Source organism: Squalius cephalus, assembly GCF_949319135.1.
Source record: "Squalius cephalus genome assembly, chromosome: 3".
Taxonomy (NCBI): domain Eukaryota; kingdom Metazoa; phylum Chordata; class Actinopteri; order Cypriniformes; family Leuciscidae; genus Squalius; species Squalius cephalus.
Genome location: NC_137124.1, coordinates 53,413,373 through 53,433,511, shown reverse-complemented (window position 1 = coordinate 53,433,511; position 20,139 = coordinate 53,413,373). Strand labels below are relative to the sequence as shown.

General features: G+C 36.4%; 2 protein-coding genes across 4 annotated transcripts in view; both read left to right on the top strand.

Moving 5' to 3' along the window:
• Positions 1–1,239: 1,239 nt before the first annotated feature.
• Positions 1,240–5,335, top strand: gabarapb (GABA(A) receptor-associated protein b). Its single transcript, XM_079865330.1, has 4 exons — positions 1,240–1,698; positions 3,448–3,526; positions 4,435–4,553; positions 4,630–5,335. Exons 1-4 carry the CDS (start codon positions 1,609–1,611, stop codon positions 4,693–4,695), a joined length of 354 nt encoding a protein of 117 aa, XP_079721456.1. The 5' UTR covers positions 1,240–1,608; the 3' UTR covers positions 4,696–5,335.
• A 2,175-nt stretch (positions 5,336–7,510) lies between these two features.
• Positions 7,511–20,139, top strand: part of spata6l (spermatogenesis associated 6-like) — a 26,149-nt gene continuing 13,520 nt past the window's right edge. For 2 of the 3 annotated variants that reach the window (XM_079865381.1, XM_079865382.1), the window contains exons 1-12: positions 7,566–7,711; positions 8,196–8,333; positions 8,420–8,468; positions 9,012–9,053; positions 9,157–9,281; positions 9,400–9,483; positions 9,579–9,689; positions 14,530–14,638; positions 15,267–15,298; positions 17,010–17,146; positions 17,379–17,472; positions 17,601–17,698. In XM_079865381.1, coding sequence (XP_079721507.1) covers positions 7,664–7,711; positions 8,196–8,333; positions 8,420–8,468; positions 9,012–9,053; positions 9,157–9,281; positions 9,400–9,483; positions 9,579–9,689; positions 14,530–14,638; positions 15,267–15,298; positions 17,010–17,146; positions 17,379–17,472; positions 17,601–17,672 — 1,041 coding nt within the window. In that variant the 5' untranslated portion in view covers positions 7,566–7,663 and the 3' untranslated portion in view covers positions 17,673–17,698. Of the gene's footprint in view, positions 7,712–8,195; positions 8,334–8,419; positions 8,469–9,011; positions 9,054–9,156; positions 9,282–9,399; positions 9,484–9,578; positions 9,690–14,529; positions 14,639–15,266; positions 15,299–17,009; positions 17,147–17,378; positions 17,473–17,600; positions 17,699–18,475; positions 19,027–20,139 lie in introns of those variants that run through there. The other variant, XM_079865380.1, reaches the window with a different exon arrangement.

Sequence of the window (20,139 nt, the reverse complement as noted above, 5' to 3'; positions counted from 1 at the left end):
ACTATCACACTAAACTGCATTTGAGTGTGTTGAAAGTTATAATGTTATTCTATGCGTTAGTTTGTTGGCTGTATGAGACTAGCAGTAAGCTAGATCAACTTTAGAATAACATACTGATCATATTCTAACATTTCATCATGTTGAGCTATATAACATTGATTAGTTTAATGCACATTTGCGCGTCTCTGTCAAGTCGAAGTTTGTTGCGGATGTGGAGCTCTCGGCATCTCGAAAACGCCACGCTAATATTGATCCTTGTTTTAGTTCTCCTTTTGTCCCAAAGTCTGCTTGCCATGGTCCATAATGTTTGAACGAAACAACAACAGCGTGAGCGTGCCGCTAGACGTAACGCAGTTGTCCACGTCTGTCACCATGGTTACTATGGCAGTACGAGCGGAAACCAGGGATAACATGGATATTACTCATTGACAGGCGACAATGACCAGGGACGAGCCATTATTTAAAATTGGAATTCCTCTGAAATTAAAAATCTTTGGGAACTTTTGGGACAACTGCAGGAAATGTATAACACTGTGCAAGTGATTTTTGGATATTTTATTACAAAAATCTTACATATTGTACCTTTAATAGTATACTCTGCATAATTTTGGAAGTAGGCAACAAATGTCTTCTACCCTTTTGCTGCACCAAAAAAAAAAAAATATATATATATATATATTTTTTTTTTTACAAATATATAAATAACGTATGTATGTGTGTACACACACACACACACACACACACACTCACACTCCTAGGCAAAATAAGAAAAAATGGGCCATGTCAAAAATGATAAGATATTTAGTGGTCTTTTAATTGTCTACCTTTTTAATCACACGTCACTGGTCAGGATTTATATGTGTGTGTATAAAGAGAGAGATAATTAAAATTGTGTATGATAAGAATTTTTAGTCACTATACTTGACTATACTTTTTTTTCTTGTTTTAACCATAAACTTGAATAAATTGTTTGAGGGAATTCAAGTATTTTTACTGGACAAGACAAAAGCCGATTATACATTTTTGAAGTGTAATAATGCTGTGTCCGTGTATGTCTTTAAAAAATATATTTTTTTTTACATTTATTTTATAAATGTTAACTTTTTACCAGCAAAGAGGACAGTTTACTGAGGTTAAGGTCGATTAATAGAAATTGTTTGTTGTTTATTTATTGATTCAAGAATAATGACCGTTTGCATATTTGCTCTTATTAAACACCTCTGCGTCACTTTGAATACCGGAAGTAAGGGCAGATAGTCATATGACTGACCGGAGCACCGCTTGACAATTCTACAGTGTGTACAGCCGAGAAAGTAGTCCCCACCTTACAAATAACAACGAAATGTCAGAAAACACTTTAGTAACTATCGAGAACCTTCAATAAGTCTTGCGTCAAATACTTTAAATATAAGTTTTTTCAGGTTGCGTGGTTTTCAGAAAAAAACGAGTTTGAGTTGACAAAAATAACGTAAATATAGTGTGCCCGTATTAATGCGCAGAAGGAAAAGCAAAGCACTAGCAAGCAACTGTGTATGAGAGAGAAGCGTTGGTTACGTTTCTGACACTTCTGTGTGTTTCTGAGACAAATTTACTCTTCCTTTAGCAACCATGAAGTTTCAATACAAAGAAGAGCATCCTTTTGAGAAGAGGCGATCAGAGGGAGAGAAAATCAGGAAGAAATATCCAGACAGGGTTCCTGTAAGTCGGTTTGTATCGTTTGAAATGTGTAAACAGAAGCTCGCGTTATAGGGAACCACAACAAACCAGGAAAACGCGAAAGGCGTGATTGATCTACATTATTTGAACGGTTCGTCCGTGACAAAACAAACTCATCTTGTGTATATTCGTTCTTTCTAAGCATAAGTTGCACGAACAAAAACAGCTTTAGCTTCAGTAGCACGTGAAGGGCGAAACTGCTGAAGGCCACGTTGATGTATCATCTGAAATTCTTTATTATTATTAAAAATAATAGTCTAGCTGCTACCCATGTTATGCTATGCGTATTTGAACGGTTATAAATCAAATCACTTTTTTCAAATCTTCTTTGAAAGGCGAACAATTCAACACTCATTTTGTTTTTATGGTCTCATCTGCATTAATCCGCAAGGCTTTATGAAAAGATTGAACTTAATTAAGTGTAATGCGGTGCATATGTGTGTGAACTTATTACAATTTTGTTTATGGGTAAAATAATACATTCAGGACCATGTTGAAGTGGTGAATCTTAAAATAGCCTCGATGTCCTATACAGTCAACATGTTTACATTCAGAAGGTTGACTTCGTTTACCTTATAACCAAGCCAGTAAAACAACAAAACAAGCAATCCTCTACAGATTACATTTTGAAATAATTTTATTTTTTTATATGCTACTACAAAACACCACCTTAATTTGGTTGTAAGTGATCTAAAGAAAAGGAATATAATGAAATCAACATTAAAATTATTTCAATTGTTTATATCAATTGTTTTAAGTGCCCAAATATGACTGATAATTCTAAACTCAACATCGACTATAAAAGTAACTCTAGTATTGTACGCAATATAACACTGTGTCTACATTTTACAGCTCTGTAATGTCCTGTGTCTTGGTAGAATTTGATTTAATGTGTTTTTTGTTGGAATGGTTAAGCTTTTTTGAAAAAGTTCACACATTGGCTGTTCGTGGTCATTCTAGATGTTGTAAGTCTCACTGCTTATTTCTGTGTGCTTGATCAACATTGCGGCTTATATATAGATTTTATTCAACACATGTTAAAAAAATTGCACTGCGTTTCTTTAATTTCCTATGGGTGAACAGCCAATTTGTGACTTTTTTTTTTTTTTTTTACCACTTAGACTCATCGAATCAAGTGCAGGTTTTTCAGATTGCACATCTTAGAAACTCTTGAAATAACTTTTGAAACACTAATTTTGAGGAAACTATTTTTATAAAACAAAATAAAAACACATTCAACAAGACTCACATCTGAGTTATTGAATGCTTTCTGGCGGCTACGGGTCACTGATGTCTGAAGAGAGTCATGGCTGCTTGTATTTTATGTACGTTATGTTTGCTAACAGAAAGAATTGCTACTATTGTATTGTTACTGTCAGGGGGTATTTTCCTCCAAGCCCTGAATAATTTCTGGACCTGGAATGGACATTTTTATTTGAAAAAACAAACAATCATGAAAATCATTTTCTGAGTAGCAACATAGCAGTCTCAAGTAGTCTTGGGTCCAAAAGTGTTTTGTATAGTTATCTTGTTCCTCATCTGCAACCTAATTATCAAAAATAGCACAGCTTTTCTCAGATCCTCTTTGCACCAAGTCAAAAATCACCCATTGTAGGCTTGAAATATGTACGGTGCGAAAATCAATCGAAAGTGAATCATCATTCAGTTAGTTAACTCTACCAACTCTACCATTTCTACACTAAAACAAGTGTTTATTTGATTCTGTACTAGGTAATTGTGGAAAAAGCTCCTAAAGCCAGGATAGGTGACCTAGACAAGAAGAAATACCTGGTCCCCTCTGACCTGACGGGTAAGTCGTTTTATGTCTCTAATTTGTTTTTTTTTAAAGGATGTTCATTTACAATGTCAGTGATTGCTTCAGAAAATTCTGTTCGCATAGTAAAAGTACTTTTTAAAGTGCCCCTATTATGCTATTTTAAAGGTTCCTAATTTTGTTTTGGAGTCTCCTACAATAGGTTTACATTCATCCAAGGTACATAAAACACTGTAATTGTCTCATAATATACAGTGCAGCCTCACCTCTTTTCTCACAGTGTCTGAAACGGTTCGATAAAGGATTCAGTCTCTCTAAACTCAAGAGCCTACTCTTCTCTGATTGGTCAGGTGGCTCAGTCTGTTGTGATTGGTCGACCGCTTACAGTGCTTCAATTACCATATCTGAATTTCAGCTCTGGATCTTCCTCAGCGCTTGATACTCAATGACACGAACAGTAACGATGGCGTCAGTTTTACCATATCAATTTGAACCCGAGTCCTCATTTCTTTAAGTGCATGCAAAGTGGATCTGCTCTCGCAGCGCAGAAAACAGCGTCTTCTCGACATGTCGACAACATTAACCAAACCCTTCCAGCCTCAGCTACAAGTATAGCGTTTGAGGACCGGGGGAAAGTAGACGTCGTTCGAAGACCATAGTATGCACACGTGTTAAAATCCTACGTAGGTTCGTGCAGAAAGTAAGACTGGAAATACTTGATGGCACATTTGAGGCCGTTCAGAATCGGTTCGTTCTTTTGGGAGACAATAACTCCATTTATCGTGCACTTTAATCTTTAAAACTTTGTCTTTTACATTCACAAACAGCCATATAACACACTACATGAAAGGTAATATCCGATAAAGCATAATAGGGGCACCGTCAAGTATGTTTTTCTTTCTATAGTGTTTTATATTATGGATTTTTTGTTGTTGTTGTTGTAGTGGGCCAGTTTTACTTTCTCATCCGAAAACGAATCCACCTGAGAGCCGAGGATGCTCTCTTCTTCTTCGTAAACAATGTCATTCCCCCTACCTCTGCCACCATGGGCCAGTTGTACCAGGTATTTCACTCTTTCCTCGTCAATATGGAAGTCGTTTGATTTTGTTCCTCTGATAATTTTATGTTCTCGCACACAGGAACATCATGAAGAAGATTTCTTCCTTTACATCGCCTACAGTGACGAGAGTGTGTATGGAGAATAGAGCCAAAGGGAAATGACCCTCTCCTTCCTCTCTTTCTTCCTTTTAAAACAATATATAGACGTCATTCTGGCAGCCTAGAGCTCTCAGAACTGAAGTATCAGATGCACTTTTGCTTTGATTCGATCATATCTCCTTTCATGTTTTTATCCTTTCGTTTCTGATGTTTATTAGAGTTTACTAAGAAGTAGTTTTTCCATTTTTCGTTATTCCTACAAAATGGTGTCTTACAAAACCGTCAGGCACTAGCTCTAATACAATGAAAATGTCACTGATACTGTCACATTTTGAATTGATTTCAGCTTTTGTTTCCTAGTCATGCTCATTTTTAATGTTTCTGACCATAAACGAATGTTTGCTCTTTCTAGATGGTTTCTAACTAGCATGTGCAGTCCAGCACTCGCTGGTCAGTCAGTGGAGAATTCGCACTAAAGTGTATTCGGTTATCAGCTAAGTCTAATATGCTGTTGTTACTTTGATTTACTTTTATTATTGTACCTAAAAATGTAGCTGGGTAGATTTATTTTAAGTTGTAAATCTAAAGTGCAAGTTTTATTTGCAGTTTTGTTTTTTTCTTATCTCGGTATTCAGCTGTATTTCTGGTACCCTTGACGATGACCATATAAACCAAACGCACGCAAAACTTGTCTGTCGTCTTTTTATCTTACCATCTGGTAAAGTAAACCAAGCGTTATGCTTAATAAGGAAGCTCAGAGGGAAACAGCTGTGCAACAATTAAATATTGCAAATGATAACTCTGGCTGTCCACAATTATCATAGAGGATCTTGCTTGTTTCCTTTCTATATATATATATAATAGTAAATTCAGATTTCCTGGTTGTCAGAGGACAAATGATTGAGTAAGGTAAGATGGGAATAAATACATGGAAATGTATTTAAAATAAAAATACAAAATGCTGTGTGAAAAAATTTAAGTACAAATACATATTTTGAAAATACATGTGAAATTGTCCATCCAGTGCAGGTATAGGTCACAGTGAATGAAGAAACTACACAGGCCTACTGACTTTTCATTCCTAACCTCATCTCTGCCCTCTCTCTCTTTCTTTCTTTCTTTCTTGCTGGCAATTACAAATAAACTTGTGCAAAATAGCAGCCATTTATATACTTACTTCCGACCAGGTTACAATGTAGTCTATTACTTGTGGTGAACACTATTAAAAAATGTGGAAAACTGTGGAAACCTTTTCTGCTATTTAGCAAAGAATATGGATGGACGATATGACCAAAATCTTACTTCATAGTAACAAAATATATCATGGTTTCACAATTCTCAATATCAGTTTTGTTACCACAGCAAAAACTGAATTTCAAACTCTTATTTATTTTCTGTAAAGTTTATTTGTTTCTATAAGTTTATTAAAATTAGAAAGTTTATCTAAAATTTTAAATTAGATTCATTTGACACTATTTACCCAAAGTTTTTATTAATACATATTTTTAAAGCTAAAAATAATAAAGCTAAAAGCTGAAGATTTTTGTGGTGTATCATTCATCAAGTGCTGCTTTTTCCACGTTCCAATAATTCCTGCCCACTAAAAGTTACTAAAAAGTTCCATCCATTCACACTTTATAATGATATGTAGTGTCAGATCACCCAGCCCTAACATGCAGTAATGCTTTAAACACATTTGACAAGCTAGTTGATAAAAATCAACAACCGGTCAAGACTGATTGAATATATAATTCACTATTTTAACTTTAATCAACAAGTAGAATTGATTATGGCATCCTCACCTTATTCCAGAAAAATCGCTGATCCGATGCTGAGTTGTCCTGCAGCTCACATGCATGAGGGGGCGTGTCTGAACTAGTTGATGCGCGAAATTAGTACCTTGATAAAGAGGTTGACTGGCAAAAAGTATTTTATGTATTTTGAAAATACAAAAATACGCATCTTAAATGTATTTAAATACAAATTACATTTGATTTTTTCTAAAGGCTTTAAAATACAAAATAGTATTACAAAATAAAGTATAAATGTGACGTACAACATGCTTTTATTTTTAAAAGTGTTGAGACAAAATAGTGTAAACTACAATTTTTTTTTTTTTTTTAATTGCTATAAAGAATTCAAGTACAAACAATTAAGGCATAAATCAACAGTCATACATTTGTAATCGTGTTGATAGATCACTTAGAAGAAGGGACATAGAACAAAAAAAAAAACAAAAAAAAAAAAAGGGGGTGAGGGTCTTAGTCCAATAACCTAAACAAATGAAGAGTTCAGATGCAAAAGCCTCTAATTATAACTGCCATCTGAAATTTTCTTATAGAATGATCATTTTTATCAAGCTCGTATATTTAAGTTCAGTAATTTCACTTAAATGACAATTAATAGGTAATTTTCATTGCCATTTAAGTGAAATTACTGAATTTAAATATACAAGCTTTTCTATCCGTCATCCAATGAAGAGATTTAACAAATAGCTTCAAGTCGTGTAAACTACAAATGAGTTATAACAAAACCAAAGGCAAAACTACGACTCTTATTGTCTCTTCTGATTTCCGGTTACTATGTGCTTCAAAATAAAAGTCCTATTCGTAAGCAAAGCGTTACTTTGAGAATAATCTTCATCTGTTGCACCGATTCACGAATGACAATAATTATACACTTGCAGAATAACCATTGTTATAGTCAAATCCTCGCTTATGAGCGAATAGCAGAAATGTCACGAAGATAACGTAGTTAATATAATCTTTAAAAACCCATTTTAAAAAGCTTTAGGCATGCATGATGACGCAATTTCGTCGTGACGTAAAAGAATCACTGGGTTGTGTTTGAACCTGAACCGGTTCTTTGAAATGAATTGTTCGAATAAATTGAATCGCGGAAATGAGCTGGATTTCCCAGTGCACATGATGCCATGGAAACGCGACGCTCTCCTGGATTGACCATAAGTTATCTCGGGAAAATAACAGTTCGCCAACGGTAACAGCAAAGCACAGAATGTCTCATAAAGCAGTTAAAGTGATCGTTGAACTTCACCTGAGGGCGGTGAGGATTTTTCGATAATTATCTTAGATAACTGTGGATAATATGAGAACGCTGTACCGCCACTTAAAGTGATAGTTCACCCAAAAATAAAAATTCTGTCATTATTTACTCATTACTCATACATTATTACCTCAAGTTGTTCCAAACCTGTATTGAGTTTCTTTCTTCTGTTGAACACAAAATAAATAATATATTTTTAAATAATGTTGGTAACCAGATAGTTGACGGTAGCCATAGTATTTTTTTCCTACTATGGAGGTCATCAACTGTTTGATTTCCAACATTCTTTAAATATCTTCGTTAATGTTTAACAGAAGAAAGAAACTCATACAGGTTTGGAGCAACTTGAGGGTGAGTAAATAATGACAAAATGTTCATTTTTGGGTGAACTATCCCTAAGTGAATGGCCACAGTGCAGTGCACACTGTTGTGTGTCTTTCTGTTACATTGAAATATGGAGATTTTTATCATACTTGTATTTTAGATCACCTGTCCAGGTGTGCATCTACCAGCCAAAGATGATGTTTACCTCAGTGTGAGTCTTATGAATCAATACAGGAAGTCAGAATGTCTTCCTGCAGTGTTTCCATTACTGATTCGGGAGAAAATAAGGTTTGAAAAGGTGGTGTGATTTACCATTCTATCTAACCATTCTATCTAACCAAAGCCATCTAACTGTTTTGTAAACTCCCGTCTTTTTTCTTGCAGATCCTGAATTCCTCCACCGATCCTGCAGCAATAGCAGAATTCCTGCAGTGTGAGTGAGCTGCTGCGTTTATTCCCTCTCTTCCCTCCTCCTTTACTCCTTCATCTTGCTAATCCTCCTCTGCCTTTTCTTGTGAAAAAGGAGTACACTTAAACATAGTTTTAAAAAGAGTACTCATTACAGAAATAATATGCTTAAGTGAGAACTAAATGTAACGTTTTCTGACACTTTATAATAGCATGTCATGATGTACATTATAGTTTACATTTATATAAAATTCCATTAGCTGAACTTTTGAAACCCACTTAAGTAGGACTTAAAGGGATAGTTCACCCAAAAATGAAAATTATCCCACAACTTACTCACCCTCAAGCCTTAGGTGCATATGACTTTCTTCTGTACTTAAGAGTGTTGAGAAACATAGTTATGAAAGTGTACTCTCTTTAAATGACCTTTTATTTCATTAATATTATATTATCTGAATGTACAGCTTTTAAAAATATACTTTTAAGATTAAAATTCAAGTGCATATTCAGTTCAATGAAGCACACTACTTTTTCACAAGGGATATTAAAGTGTGCTTCTCTTTCCCAGGTGAGCCAGTGAAAATAGAACTCATTCAGTTGATTCCTCCAGGTACAGCTGATATTATTTCTCAAATATTACTTTGCAAATAAATCATTTTGCAGATTGCTGACCACAGTTGAATCTCTATTTGCTTTTTATTGCCTTTTTACAGCTGGAGAAATATTGGCCAGTTTTGAAGAAGATGCTCGAAGTTTTCTTTTCCCAGAGCCAAAGCTGGTCCCATCTTTCTCTGGAGTTGAGAGAGAGGTATTAATGACACGCCATCCCAATTTTCCTGTAAGTGCTTATTCATTTACCATACTAATTGAATTTATTTGCTTACCAACAACAATAATGGATTATTGTGCATTATTAAAATGGGAAACCTGTCTTTATATTCATTGATTCATCTCAGGGTATCTCTCCAAGATTAGAGTTCTCCACAAAGACGACAATCAGTGACATATCCAGTAACAATGGCTTCCTGAGTCTTCCTGTGGTAAAAATACAGATTTTGAAATGGAAGAACGATTTTAGCTGTATTGCTTTATAATACTGAATGCAAAAACTTGGAAGATGTTTTATTTGCTTTAGAGGGCAATAAGGAAAACCTCAAAAAAGTCACGGAAACAGGATATCACCTCATCCCAAAGACATCTCCCGTCTGTTTCATGGAGTCAGAGAGAACACCGCAACAGAGATCAGGTATCAGATGTCTCAACTAAGTCTGTATACTATAGGGAACCCCAGTTGGTACATTACTATAAAATTACATGTTGTAGTGGTTTTCCAAAGTTACTAGCCACAGATATATTAGGCTGCTGTCACTTTAAGACCTGACACAGGGATCCATTATACTGTTACACATGCGTTTTCTTTCTCAACTTAAAACATAACTGACTGTATTTACATGAATACTCGCCAAGACTGGTATTTTGACATTATTTTGTGTGTATTTGACTGTTTAAGCGCAATAAGCAGCGAAAAGAGCTCAATTTAGTACTGAGAGGCAGCTTTATGTGCGTGCACTTTGGGTTTGAGAATAAAATCTAAGGGAATGAGTAAAATGATGTGCAATACACGCAACCCCACGCCGAAATTCAAGCTGTAGCAGCAACGATATTCATCCAAAGCAAATGAAACGAGTAAGTGAGGGGAGGAGGGTTTGTATGTCAAGATGAGAGAGCGAGAAAGCGCAGCTGGTATCCTGTATCTATTCTGTGAAAAACGAGTATTGGAAGCATTTCTGATATTTCAGTATCAATATGTAAAATCTATATTTTTGACAACACTACATTGCACTTAGGGACTGTTCGTTATTTATTTAAGGGGCCACCGGAGGAGTTTTGAGATCTGTTGTCAAAAAAGACATGACCCTCCCTTCGCCAGCAATAATTTTTTCTATGACCCTCCAAAATGATTGTGAAAAAAGGCATGACCCTCCCCGATAATTTATTGATTAGCCTAATTCTGTACTGGTTTGCGCTTGGCAAAGATGTTCAGATAGCCATTGTTTGTTTGTTTTTTAAACCATAAACTCTTGCTTTCTCATCTGGCTGTAACGATAGACCAAACCTACGATTCGGTTCGTATCACGATTTTTTATTTTAGATTTGAAAAAAAATCATGTTTTCGGTGCTGATGTGGTGTGACGCGTTCAACATGTGGGTGGCGTTGCGAATAAAGCATCTAAAAGCTGTCACAAAGAACCGGCAAAAGTAATGATTATTAATATGTCATATATAGCTAGACATTTTAATTGTTTTTAATAAACAAGTGTTTTCTGTGTCTACTGCAAAGATGAAGTTGACGATGCGTCGCGATCTTCTCAGGACGCGCCAGAGAGAAATGTACATTTCATAAGGAGAAAGCAGTCTGTTTTCCTTCGTTTTGAATTGTTCTGCATGTTTAAAAGTAGACATTTCAAGCTTTCTATATATTTCTCAGGTCTATGAGGCAAGTAGCATACCTTACGCTGAGTTTCGGTTCATTTAAGAGTCCAGTTCACTCGCCCGCGCCTCCGTGTCATGATTATCTATTTTCTACTATATTTAGACTACTTCTTATTTATTAAATCCAGATGAAACATTGATTAAAATTAAGATAAAATTAATAAAAAAAATGAAATTCACTTTAAAGAAAGGCTTTGTGCTTTCTGTTTGAGGTCTCTGTGCAATTTTTAAAGTCGCTTCAGAGCAGTCATGTCCGTGCGTAATGGAGAACTGTCACGTCCGTAAATTTTTTTTTTTTTTTTTTCACATAAATGCAAACACGAAAAATAAAATAAAAATAATATCAAATTTAATTTTCTGTGGAGGCCGATCTTTATTCATCCGGTGGGTATATATATTTTGGTTTGCACAGTGTAATTTATAGAATTACTAAAAAATATTTTGCCACCTAAAAGTTAAAGATTTGTTTGTGTCACGTCACATGTGTATTTCCCTCATATTAAATATAAAACGCATGTGTAGACTGATATTTTTCTAATGTCTTGACTCCTTTCAGACGTTTCAAATAAATGCATTTTCTGAGAATTTTTATTTTAAGTTTTGACTGCAAATGTCACGTCCATTCACTGGAATCGCCCAATTTTAACGAATTTATCCTCAACTAGTTTTTGTGGTGTAGGTCTATGTATTTTATGTTAACTTAAATAATAGCCTACTAATAGTGATTTAAAGATGTGGTAGCGCTGCGAAGATCGCGAGTCGTCAACTTCATCTGTCTAGCCGACACTGACATAAAAAATAACTGTTTTATTAGTTAACAATTAAAATGTCTCCTGCTATATTGAACATATTTGCCTGTTCCTTACAAAACACTGACAGTGGGGTTTTTGACTGTTTTTTTTTTTTTTTGTTTGTTTTTTTTTGGAGCAGCTGCGGACAAATTATTTCGACACACACACACACACACACACACACACACACACACACACACACACACACACACACACACACACACAATATTGATAAACAAATTTCATTTAATTTATTGTTTAATAAAATTAAAAGCCTATTATTTTTAGTTTATTAACAGCAACAACAGCTGTAAAGATGAAGTTGACGATCGCCATCTCCGTAGTAGTGAACACGCCTATAGAGAGAAATGCACACCATTACATAACCAGAGAGTAGCCTATTTCTTTTCGTTTTAAATTGTTAAAAAGACATTTCAAGCTTTCTTAAGGTATATTTCATGTATGTGAGGCATATGCTGAGTTTCGTTAAGTTAGGATGAGATGCGCTCCTGTTTACGAGCAGTGCAAGTGACCACGCGGGCGCCTCTATGATTGTGTTGTCTGCTATATTTGGTATTTGGCAATTGGTTGATAAAAAAAAATATATATATATATTAAAATTAAGATACAATTTATACAAAACGAAATTCACTTAAAAAAATCGTTTTCTGCAAAACAAAACTTAATTAAGTGGTCAAAATCATGTCTGACCCGCTCCATGTCTCTCGATATTGCGTATACTCGTGTGTGCGGTTCACTTTTCATAATCAACATAGATGAAAAAATAACATTATTATATTTTAACAAAAATGAAACTAAATGAGCTTATTTAATGGTAACAACACAGTAGGCCTAGGCCTACAGACTCTGTATTTGTACAAATTGCTGCACATTCATTTTATTCTGAATTTTGCACACACAAGTTGAAAGGCATTTGTTTGTGCATGCATGTAAAACATATCTGCAACATTTATCAAGTTCACTGATAATTATGCGTGCATTTATTAATTATTATCTTAATGAATAATGTAACAAGGACGAAGCATGTAAACTGTTTGTTTAGAATTTGGATCGATCATCGCAAATAGATCCGAATGAAGAAACGTACAAAACCATAGGCTATAGAAAATGGGTGGGCCCGGACCTAAATGCCCACCCGGGCCCAATGGTAGCGCCGCGGCTGGTGGTAGCCCTACATCTTACACATCGTGGAAACAAAATAAGAATGGAAACTAAAATATGCAGTTTTGCCCTACAGCGCACATTCTATCAGCAGTTCTGGCGCCTCAGTCCCAATACTGTTAAACTCGACGTACGTTCACATCACATGTTAATGCAGCGGTAGAGTTACACTCACAGGACACTGTGCACTTAACAAAAGTTCATTATTTGCTCGTGCTTTAAAGCTTTGCCGGGTAAACATTTCTTTGGCATTCTGTTCTGACATGATGCACTTTTTCTAAGCGCGAACTGAAGCGCGCACTGTCAAACAGCGCCAAACTGGATTTTTGTTGGGTCAGACCCATCTGATATAGAAGGGGGGCTGATAACGCGAGATCAACATGGAGCTAAATGGAAAAAAATAGCACCAAACAAGCCACTTTGAAATGTTGCTGTTTTAATGAATATAAAAGTTGGGTGACCCTCCCCCTAGACTAAAAAAAGTTGGATGACCCTCCCCTCAACAAAGAATAAAAAGACATGACCCTCCCCTATTTTCCTCCGGTGGCCCCTTCCATAAATACCGAACGGTCCCTTAGTTTATTTTTTTTCAGATGCCTTTTTAATATACACTGGAAATCCAGAGTTCTCGCGAGAGCACAAGTTGAATTTGCTCAGCGAGTCACTCTGGCGTCGAGTAATGATGCTCATTAAATATGCCCTTGTAGCCGATCTGCACCAATCACTTCAGGTTATCTGATATAGGTGTGCCAGAGGTGAGCTAAACAGATGGACAGCGCTGCGACGTCGAAGTCATTAGTAAACATTGTAAGATGGCTATGGATGAACACCAGTTGTTTGAAACGGCTTTGGCCGCTACAACGAACGAGTTAGACTTGGCTTTTTATCTAAAACAGGAACAGAAGACGGCGCTCGAATCGTTCCTTTGCTAGAACGGCGTTTTTGCTGTTTTGCCGACCGGATACGGCAAGAGTCTAATCTACCAGTTAGCTCCGCTGGTAACGTATGGGGCTTATTGTTGCGATTGGTCATAGTGTTATCCAATTGCTTGCAGTGAGATTTTCAAACGCATGCTTGGTGCCGCCCCTCGAGCTGGCCGATTTTCATTAGTCGATGCCAGACCTTTAATCTTTCAGATTTGGGTCTGGATTTCCAGGCTATTTTTAATAGACTACAATTGAAAAATGTATATATTATATATAAATTTCGACCGCCAAAGTGGCTAGTAGGAGTGACTACGCTACATGCCGCTGCTGATATCTATCCGCATTTGGCGGGTTGACAGTGCTCCTGTCTTAAGATCTTAATTAGCTGGTTCAGTTGTGTTTGATCAGAGTTGAAGCTAAACTTTGAAGGAAGGTGTGAGTGAGTGGAGGCGGGGCTAATTTCCATATTCATAGAACCGCGTGTACTAAATAAAAAAAAATAAAAAATTTCCCAAGGAAAAAAACTTTTAACTATGTCATTTTGGTGATCAAAAATGAGTTTTAAGAAATAAAATGATTGACTACAGGGGGACAAACTAGTTCTTAAGACAGTCTTACCATGGTGGCTAAGTTTATGGAATTGGCCCCTCAGTTCCTGAACGTCTGTGTGTTTGTGCTTGCTTGCCCACGGTAGGTTCAGAGATCAGGTGGACGGCCCTCTTCCCATTATTCACCCGTCTCTGACAGAAACTCCAGATTAAGAAGTCTTTCACCACATCATTCAAAACCATCAAGAGAAGCAGGTATGAATGCTATAACACCAACCATTAATGTATTTGTCATATTTGTTCATGCTTCATTTGTATAAGCTTTGCAACTCTCTTTATTAAAGGGGTCATCGGATGCAAAATTCACTTTTATATGTTGTTTGCATATAAATGTGTCTTTGCAGTCTGTGGACACAACCACCATACAATGAAAAAAAATCCATTCACTCCTTTTTTTTTTTAATCCTCAAAAAGCCTAAACACTTTCAATAATCAATCCGTTTGGATTTTCTCTCCGCCCACGACCACTGACGGACTGTCCCGTATTAGCATATTTCCGCCCTCAGCCATTTGTAAACTGTCTGCCAATGCAGGTTGCCAAGGTGAGCAGTTGCTCATTATCATTTAAAGAGACATGCACCGCAATGGGTCGCTGTGAACAGAGCTGTTTTTGAGGAGGTAAAAAGGGTGTTGTTTTACACAACCATTGAGGAATTTTACCAAAGTATGTTATAAACTTTACATAAAGACCCTAAAGAATCACACCAACTTGTGGAAAATGGTCATCCGATGACCCCTTTAAGTTTGGTGATGTTTGACTTTAACCAACTGAATGTTAATGGGTAAACCATACTTATTCTGTGTACTGCTTGTTTTTCTTCAGGAGACCTGAGAAGAGGCTATTCCAGACCTTGGGTTAGTTGTAAATATTGTTTGTCATTCACTGTCTGTTACTCTATTAAACACAAAATGCTGATCTGGAAGTTAAAAATTAAAGGGCCCCTATGGATTTTTGAAAATGAACGTTCATCTAGTGTGTAACATAGCTCTAAGTGAATGAAAACATCCTGCAAAGTTTTAAATCTGAAAGTGCACCGTATATAAAGTTATTGTCTCTCAAAAGTAAGAGTAGACTCCGAGTCAATGAAATGAATCGTTTTTCAAACGAGTCATAACCCGTTTCGTTGTGATGTCAAGACGAAACATTAGCAAATTGCCTGCCCACTTATTGCCCGCACCGACACCAGGAAAAACTTGAACCTCAAACCGGCAGCTGATTCCTGTGGATACTGGATAGCATCATGTTGAGAAGAAGCTGTGCTCTACAATGTGACGGTAAAGCCAGTTTTTTCCCACTGCCCAAGGACGAGCATGTGAAGAATCAGTGGTCAAAATTCATCTTTACCATGATACCACAGCAGTATAATCCTAAACTTTTGCTGTTTTCACTTCATTTTACTGACGACTGCATCTCAAATCTCGGAGTTCAATGCAGGATTTGCAAAACGAAGAAAGAAAGACGGGTCAGTACCCAGTTCAATTACCCAGTTCAATTACCTAAAACTGTGTCTATTAATGCAGATTGTCTGTCGTTCTCACAACTTTGAGTAAAGATTAAGCATGGAGCAAGATTTGTTTTACCCACGTTTATGTTACATCAGTCATTCACACTAGAGCTCAGCTATGCACTCTTATTGATACAGATCCACATGTTCACCACAATAAATTAGAAAAATACTCGGTAAATAAATAAGTAAAATAATTGGTTTGTTTGATGGACATGCACTTGTTAATGCTGATGGTGAGGAATTACAGTTGCAACATCTCATAATGTACCTCAAACTGAGTAGCGTATCACTGAGAAACGTCCTGCTCGAGTCGTCCTTGCGATGGAGGTTCGGGTTGAATAACTAGTTCTTACAGTTTTTCATCATCACACTCGCGCTCGGATTGATATGGTAAAATCGACTTCATTGTTCGTTACTGTGTTTAGTTTACGGTGTAGGAAGCCTCGGGACAAGCAGAGCTGACGTTGTAATGGCAATTGGCGTTTTTGTTTTCGACGCGCGCGATGTACACGGTAGACCAATCACAACAGACTGAGCTGCCTGGCCAATCAGAGCAGAGTATATCGCGGAAAGGAGGGATTTAGAGAGACTGATTCATCTGACAAGTCATTTGAGAATCATTGAAAAATGTGGTGATGTGCAAATGTATATTATGAGAAAATGAAACAGTTTTTTGACCTTTGATGCATGTAAACCTGTTGTAGGAAACTTCAAAATAGCATAATAGGGGCACTTTAATATTAAATTATCTGCAAGTACAGTTTAAAAAAAAAACACTACAAGTGCACTGTAACAATGTTCATAGTTCAGGGAAGGAGGCGGGAACCAGAAAAAGTTCAACGTAATCTTTAATCCAAAAATAAACAAACAACAAAACTAAAGGAAAGCGGCAGGCCCTCACGGACGACTGATACATATAAACATAATAAAACACAACATTTCAACATATTCAATATAATTAAGCACACTTCTTTTTCACAAGGGTATTTCTTTAATGAAAAGCCAGGCATGAGCTGCCACTGTCCTTCATTATCTTCATTATCTGATATATTCCTCAGATGGCTGATGAAGACTCTTCAGACACAGATGGTCTCCTCGACTACGCTGAGGAAGTGGGCCGTCATCATTCTCTAATGGGATATGAGGGATCTCCCAGCCCAAATTACTCCAGCATGGAACGCCAGAGGCAAAATGGGTATGTTTGTGTGTGTTCCCCTGGTAGATTTGCATGAATGAATTTGATTGATTTTTTTTTTTGTAGAACCGGCTCTGACTTTCCACATCTCACAATATGAAGTATCGTTCATGTCTGTAGCAGTACAGAGTTTTTATACATTGGTTTGAGGCGTTTGTTCACTGTTCTTAAGTATAAGCAATTGTAATAGTGATGCCTTATTTAAAAAAAAATATATATATATTTTCTGCAGCTCTCTCTTGGGCTCTTCTGACCTTTGGGAGGAGGTTCAGGAACGGGTTCAGAGCCTTTTAACATCTCCCAAAGCAGTTCATAGACTAGCCTGTGTGAGTACCACTCAAATGCACACACACGCACACGCACACGCACACACACACTCTATTTCAGAAATAATTGCAGTGGAATGTTATGCAGATTGTGGGATGGATCATTCTGCCTCTGTTTTTGATGTCAGGGTGCCACAGACTCTGAGATAGACGAAGTACTGATACGGAGATGTGTTTTGGCCCACTCATGCCCATTTTAAACACCAGTGTGTGTTATAAGGAAGTGGTACGTATATGCTTAAATTATAAATTATTGCAATAATAATAAGAGTCTTGGCCATAATCTTAAAAAGAATATACTTAAGTGTAAACTGAATGTAATATTTTCAGTCAAATGCATATTAATTGCAATTAAATGTTTATTATAGTTTATTATGTGTATTATAGTTTAAATTGATATTGAATACAAATAGCAACTATTTAGAATTGCTTTTTTTACCTACTTAAGTAGGACTTTTGAAATTTCAGAATTACTTGTCTTTGAAATGTCAGCGGAATGTACTGTCAAGTCTTTATGATAAATTAAATAATACTTTAATGTAATTTCTATTCAAACTTGTATGTCATGTAGTTAAATATATGTGTTACACATTTGTAAGGATGAAGTTGCAATTTAATACATTAAATATTTGAATATTAAATCTAATGTAATGTTAGTCAACACATCAAAATAAGTGTACTTATTTAAAGCATGCCAAAATATCATGATTATTAATACATGATTTAAAATGTATTTTAAAGTAAAACTTAATTTGACATTATTACAAAGTGCACATTTTAAAAGTGTACTTAAGTGTGTTAAGAAACAGTCATGAAAGTCTACTCTTTTTAAGTACACTTAAGTGGGCTTTTATCTCATTAATATTGTATTATCTGCAGTTTATATATATATACAAGTGCACATTTAATACAATTAAGCCAGTTAAGCAAACTTCTTTTTTCTCAAGGGTTGTACAGCTTCAGTGGGTATTTGTTTACAGAGCGTCCTTCTCTTTATCTACAGATGAAGCAGAGGACCCTGTGATTTCTTGTGGCATTGCATCATTTTCCATTCAGTTATGAGTGTGTTTGTTTGTAGTTGTGTTTGTATTGCAGTTTTGAAGTGAAATAGTATATTCCTGGTGTTTTCGAAGCACAGTGGTTCTCAACCCTGTTCCTGGAGGCCCCAAAAAAGTCCACACCTGATTCAGATAAGCTTGTGTCATGTAGTGGAGACCAAAATACACTTTTGTGATGCTAAAATGGTACATGTGCGTAATATAACCCTCATAACAAAAAAAGTTGGCTTCCTTGTCGAAGCTGTGGTGCAGTAGCATCGCACATGGTCATAAAAGTGTTTGACATGCACCGTTTCACAATGAGATTCCTATGTAAATAAGGAAAAGGTCTATTAATAACATACAAAAACTCTAGAAGAAGAATAAATCTTCTTAAATGACCATTCAGCAGTGCTTTGATGACATCCTTTCTTCTTCTTTTTTGTTGCATTTTTATGCAAATGTTGCCTTTCAATTATCAGGAATTAAAATGAAATCCCCTCTTTGGTTAATTATGAAGTTCAAACGGCTTATTCTGTTTGTTTCAGGGAGCCTCAGGTGTGTTTTTGTCTACTGCATTTCCCCCTTGGACTGCATTTCCACTTGAGTATTAAATAAATGAAGAACATCCGTCTATATACACACACACTCACCGGCCACTTTATTAGGTACACCTTGCTAGTACCGGGTTGGACCCCCTTTTGCCTTCAGAACTGCCGTAATTCTTCATGGCATTGATGTAACAAGGTTCTGAAATCATACCTCAGAGATTTTATTTCATATGGACTTGACAGAATCACGCAGTTGCTGCAGATTTGTCGGCTGCACATCAATGATGTAAATCTCCCGTTCCACCACGTCCTAAAGCTGCTCTATTGGATTGAGATCTGGTGACTGTGGAGGCTATTTGATTATAGTGAACTCATTATCAAAAGAAACCAGTTTGAGATGATTTGAGCTTTGTGACATGACGTGTTATCTTGGTGGAAGTAGCCATCAGAAGATGAGTAACACTGATCATAAAGGGATGGACATGGTCAGCAACAATACTCCCTTTTCCTGAAGGCACACCTACATATTTCCCAAGTCAACTCATCAGCTTGTTAGTAGACTCCAAGACTAGAAATATGTGTCAGATAAGGGAGACATCCAAATTGTGCACTGTTGGTGTGCCTTCAGGAACAGGGTTGGGAAACACTGGTTTAAACGATGCTCAGTTGGTACTAAAGGGGCCTAAAGTGTGCCAGGAAAATATCCCTCACACCATTACACCACCAACAGTGTGAACCACGCATACAAGGCAGGATGGATCCATTCTTTCATGTTGTCTACGCCAAATTCTGACCATATCATATTAATGTTACAGCAAAAATCGAGACTCATCTGACCAGGGAACATTTTCCTATCTTTTATTGTCCAATTTTGGTGAACCTGTGTCAATTGTAGCCTCAGCTGGACCCACAGGACTGCCACTGATTGGATATTTTAGACTATTCTCTGTAAACCCTAGAAATGGTTGTGCGTGAAAATCCCAGTAGATCAGCAGTTTATGAAATACTCAGACCAGCCCATCTGGCACCAACAACCATGCCACGTTAAAATTCACGTAAATGACCTTTCCTTCCCCGTT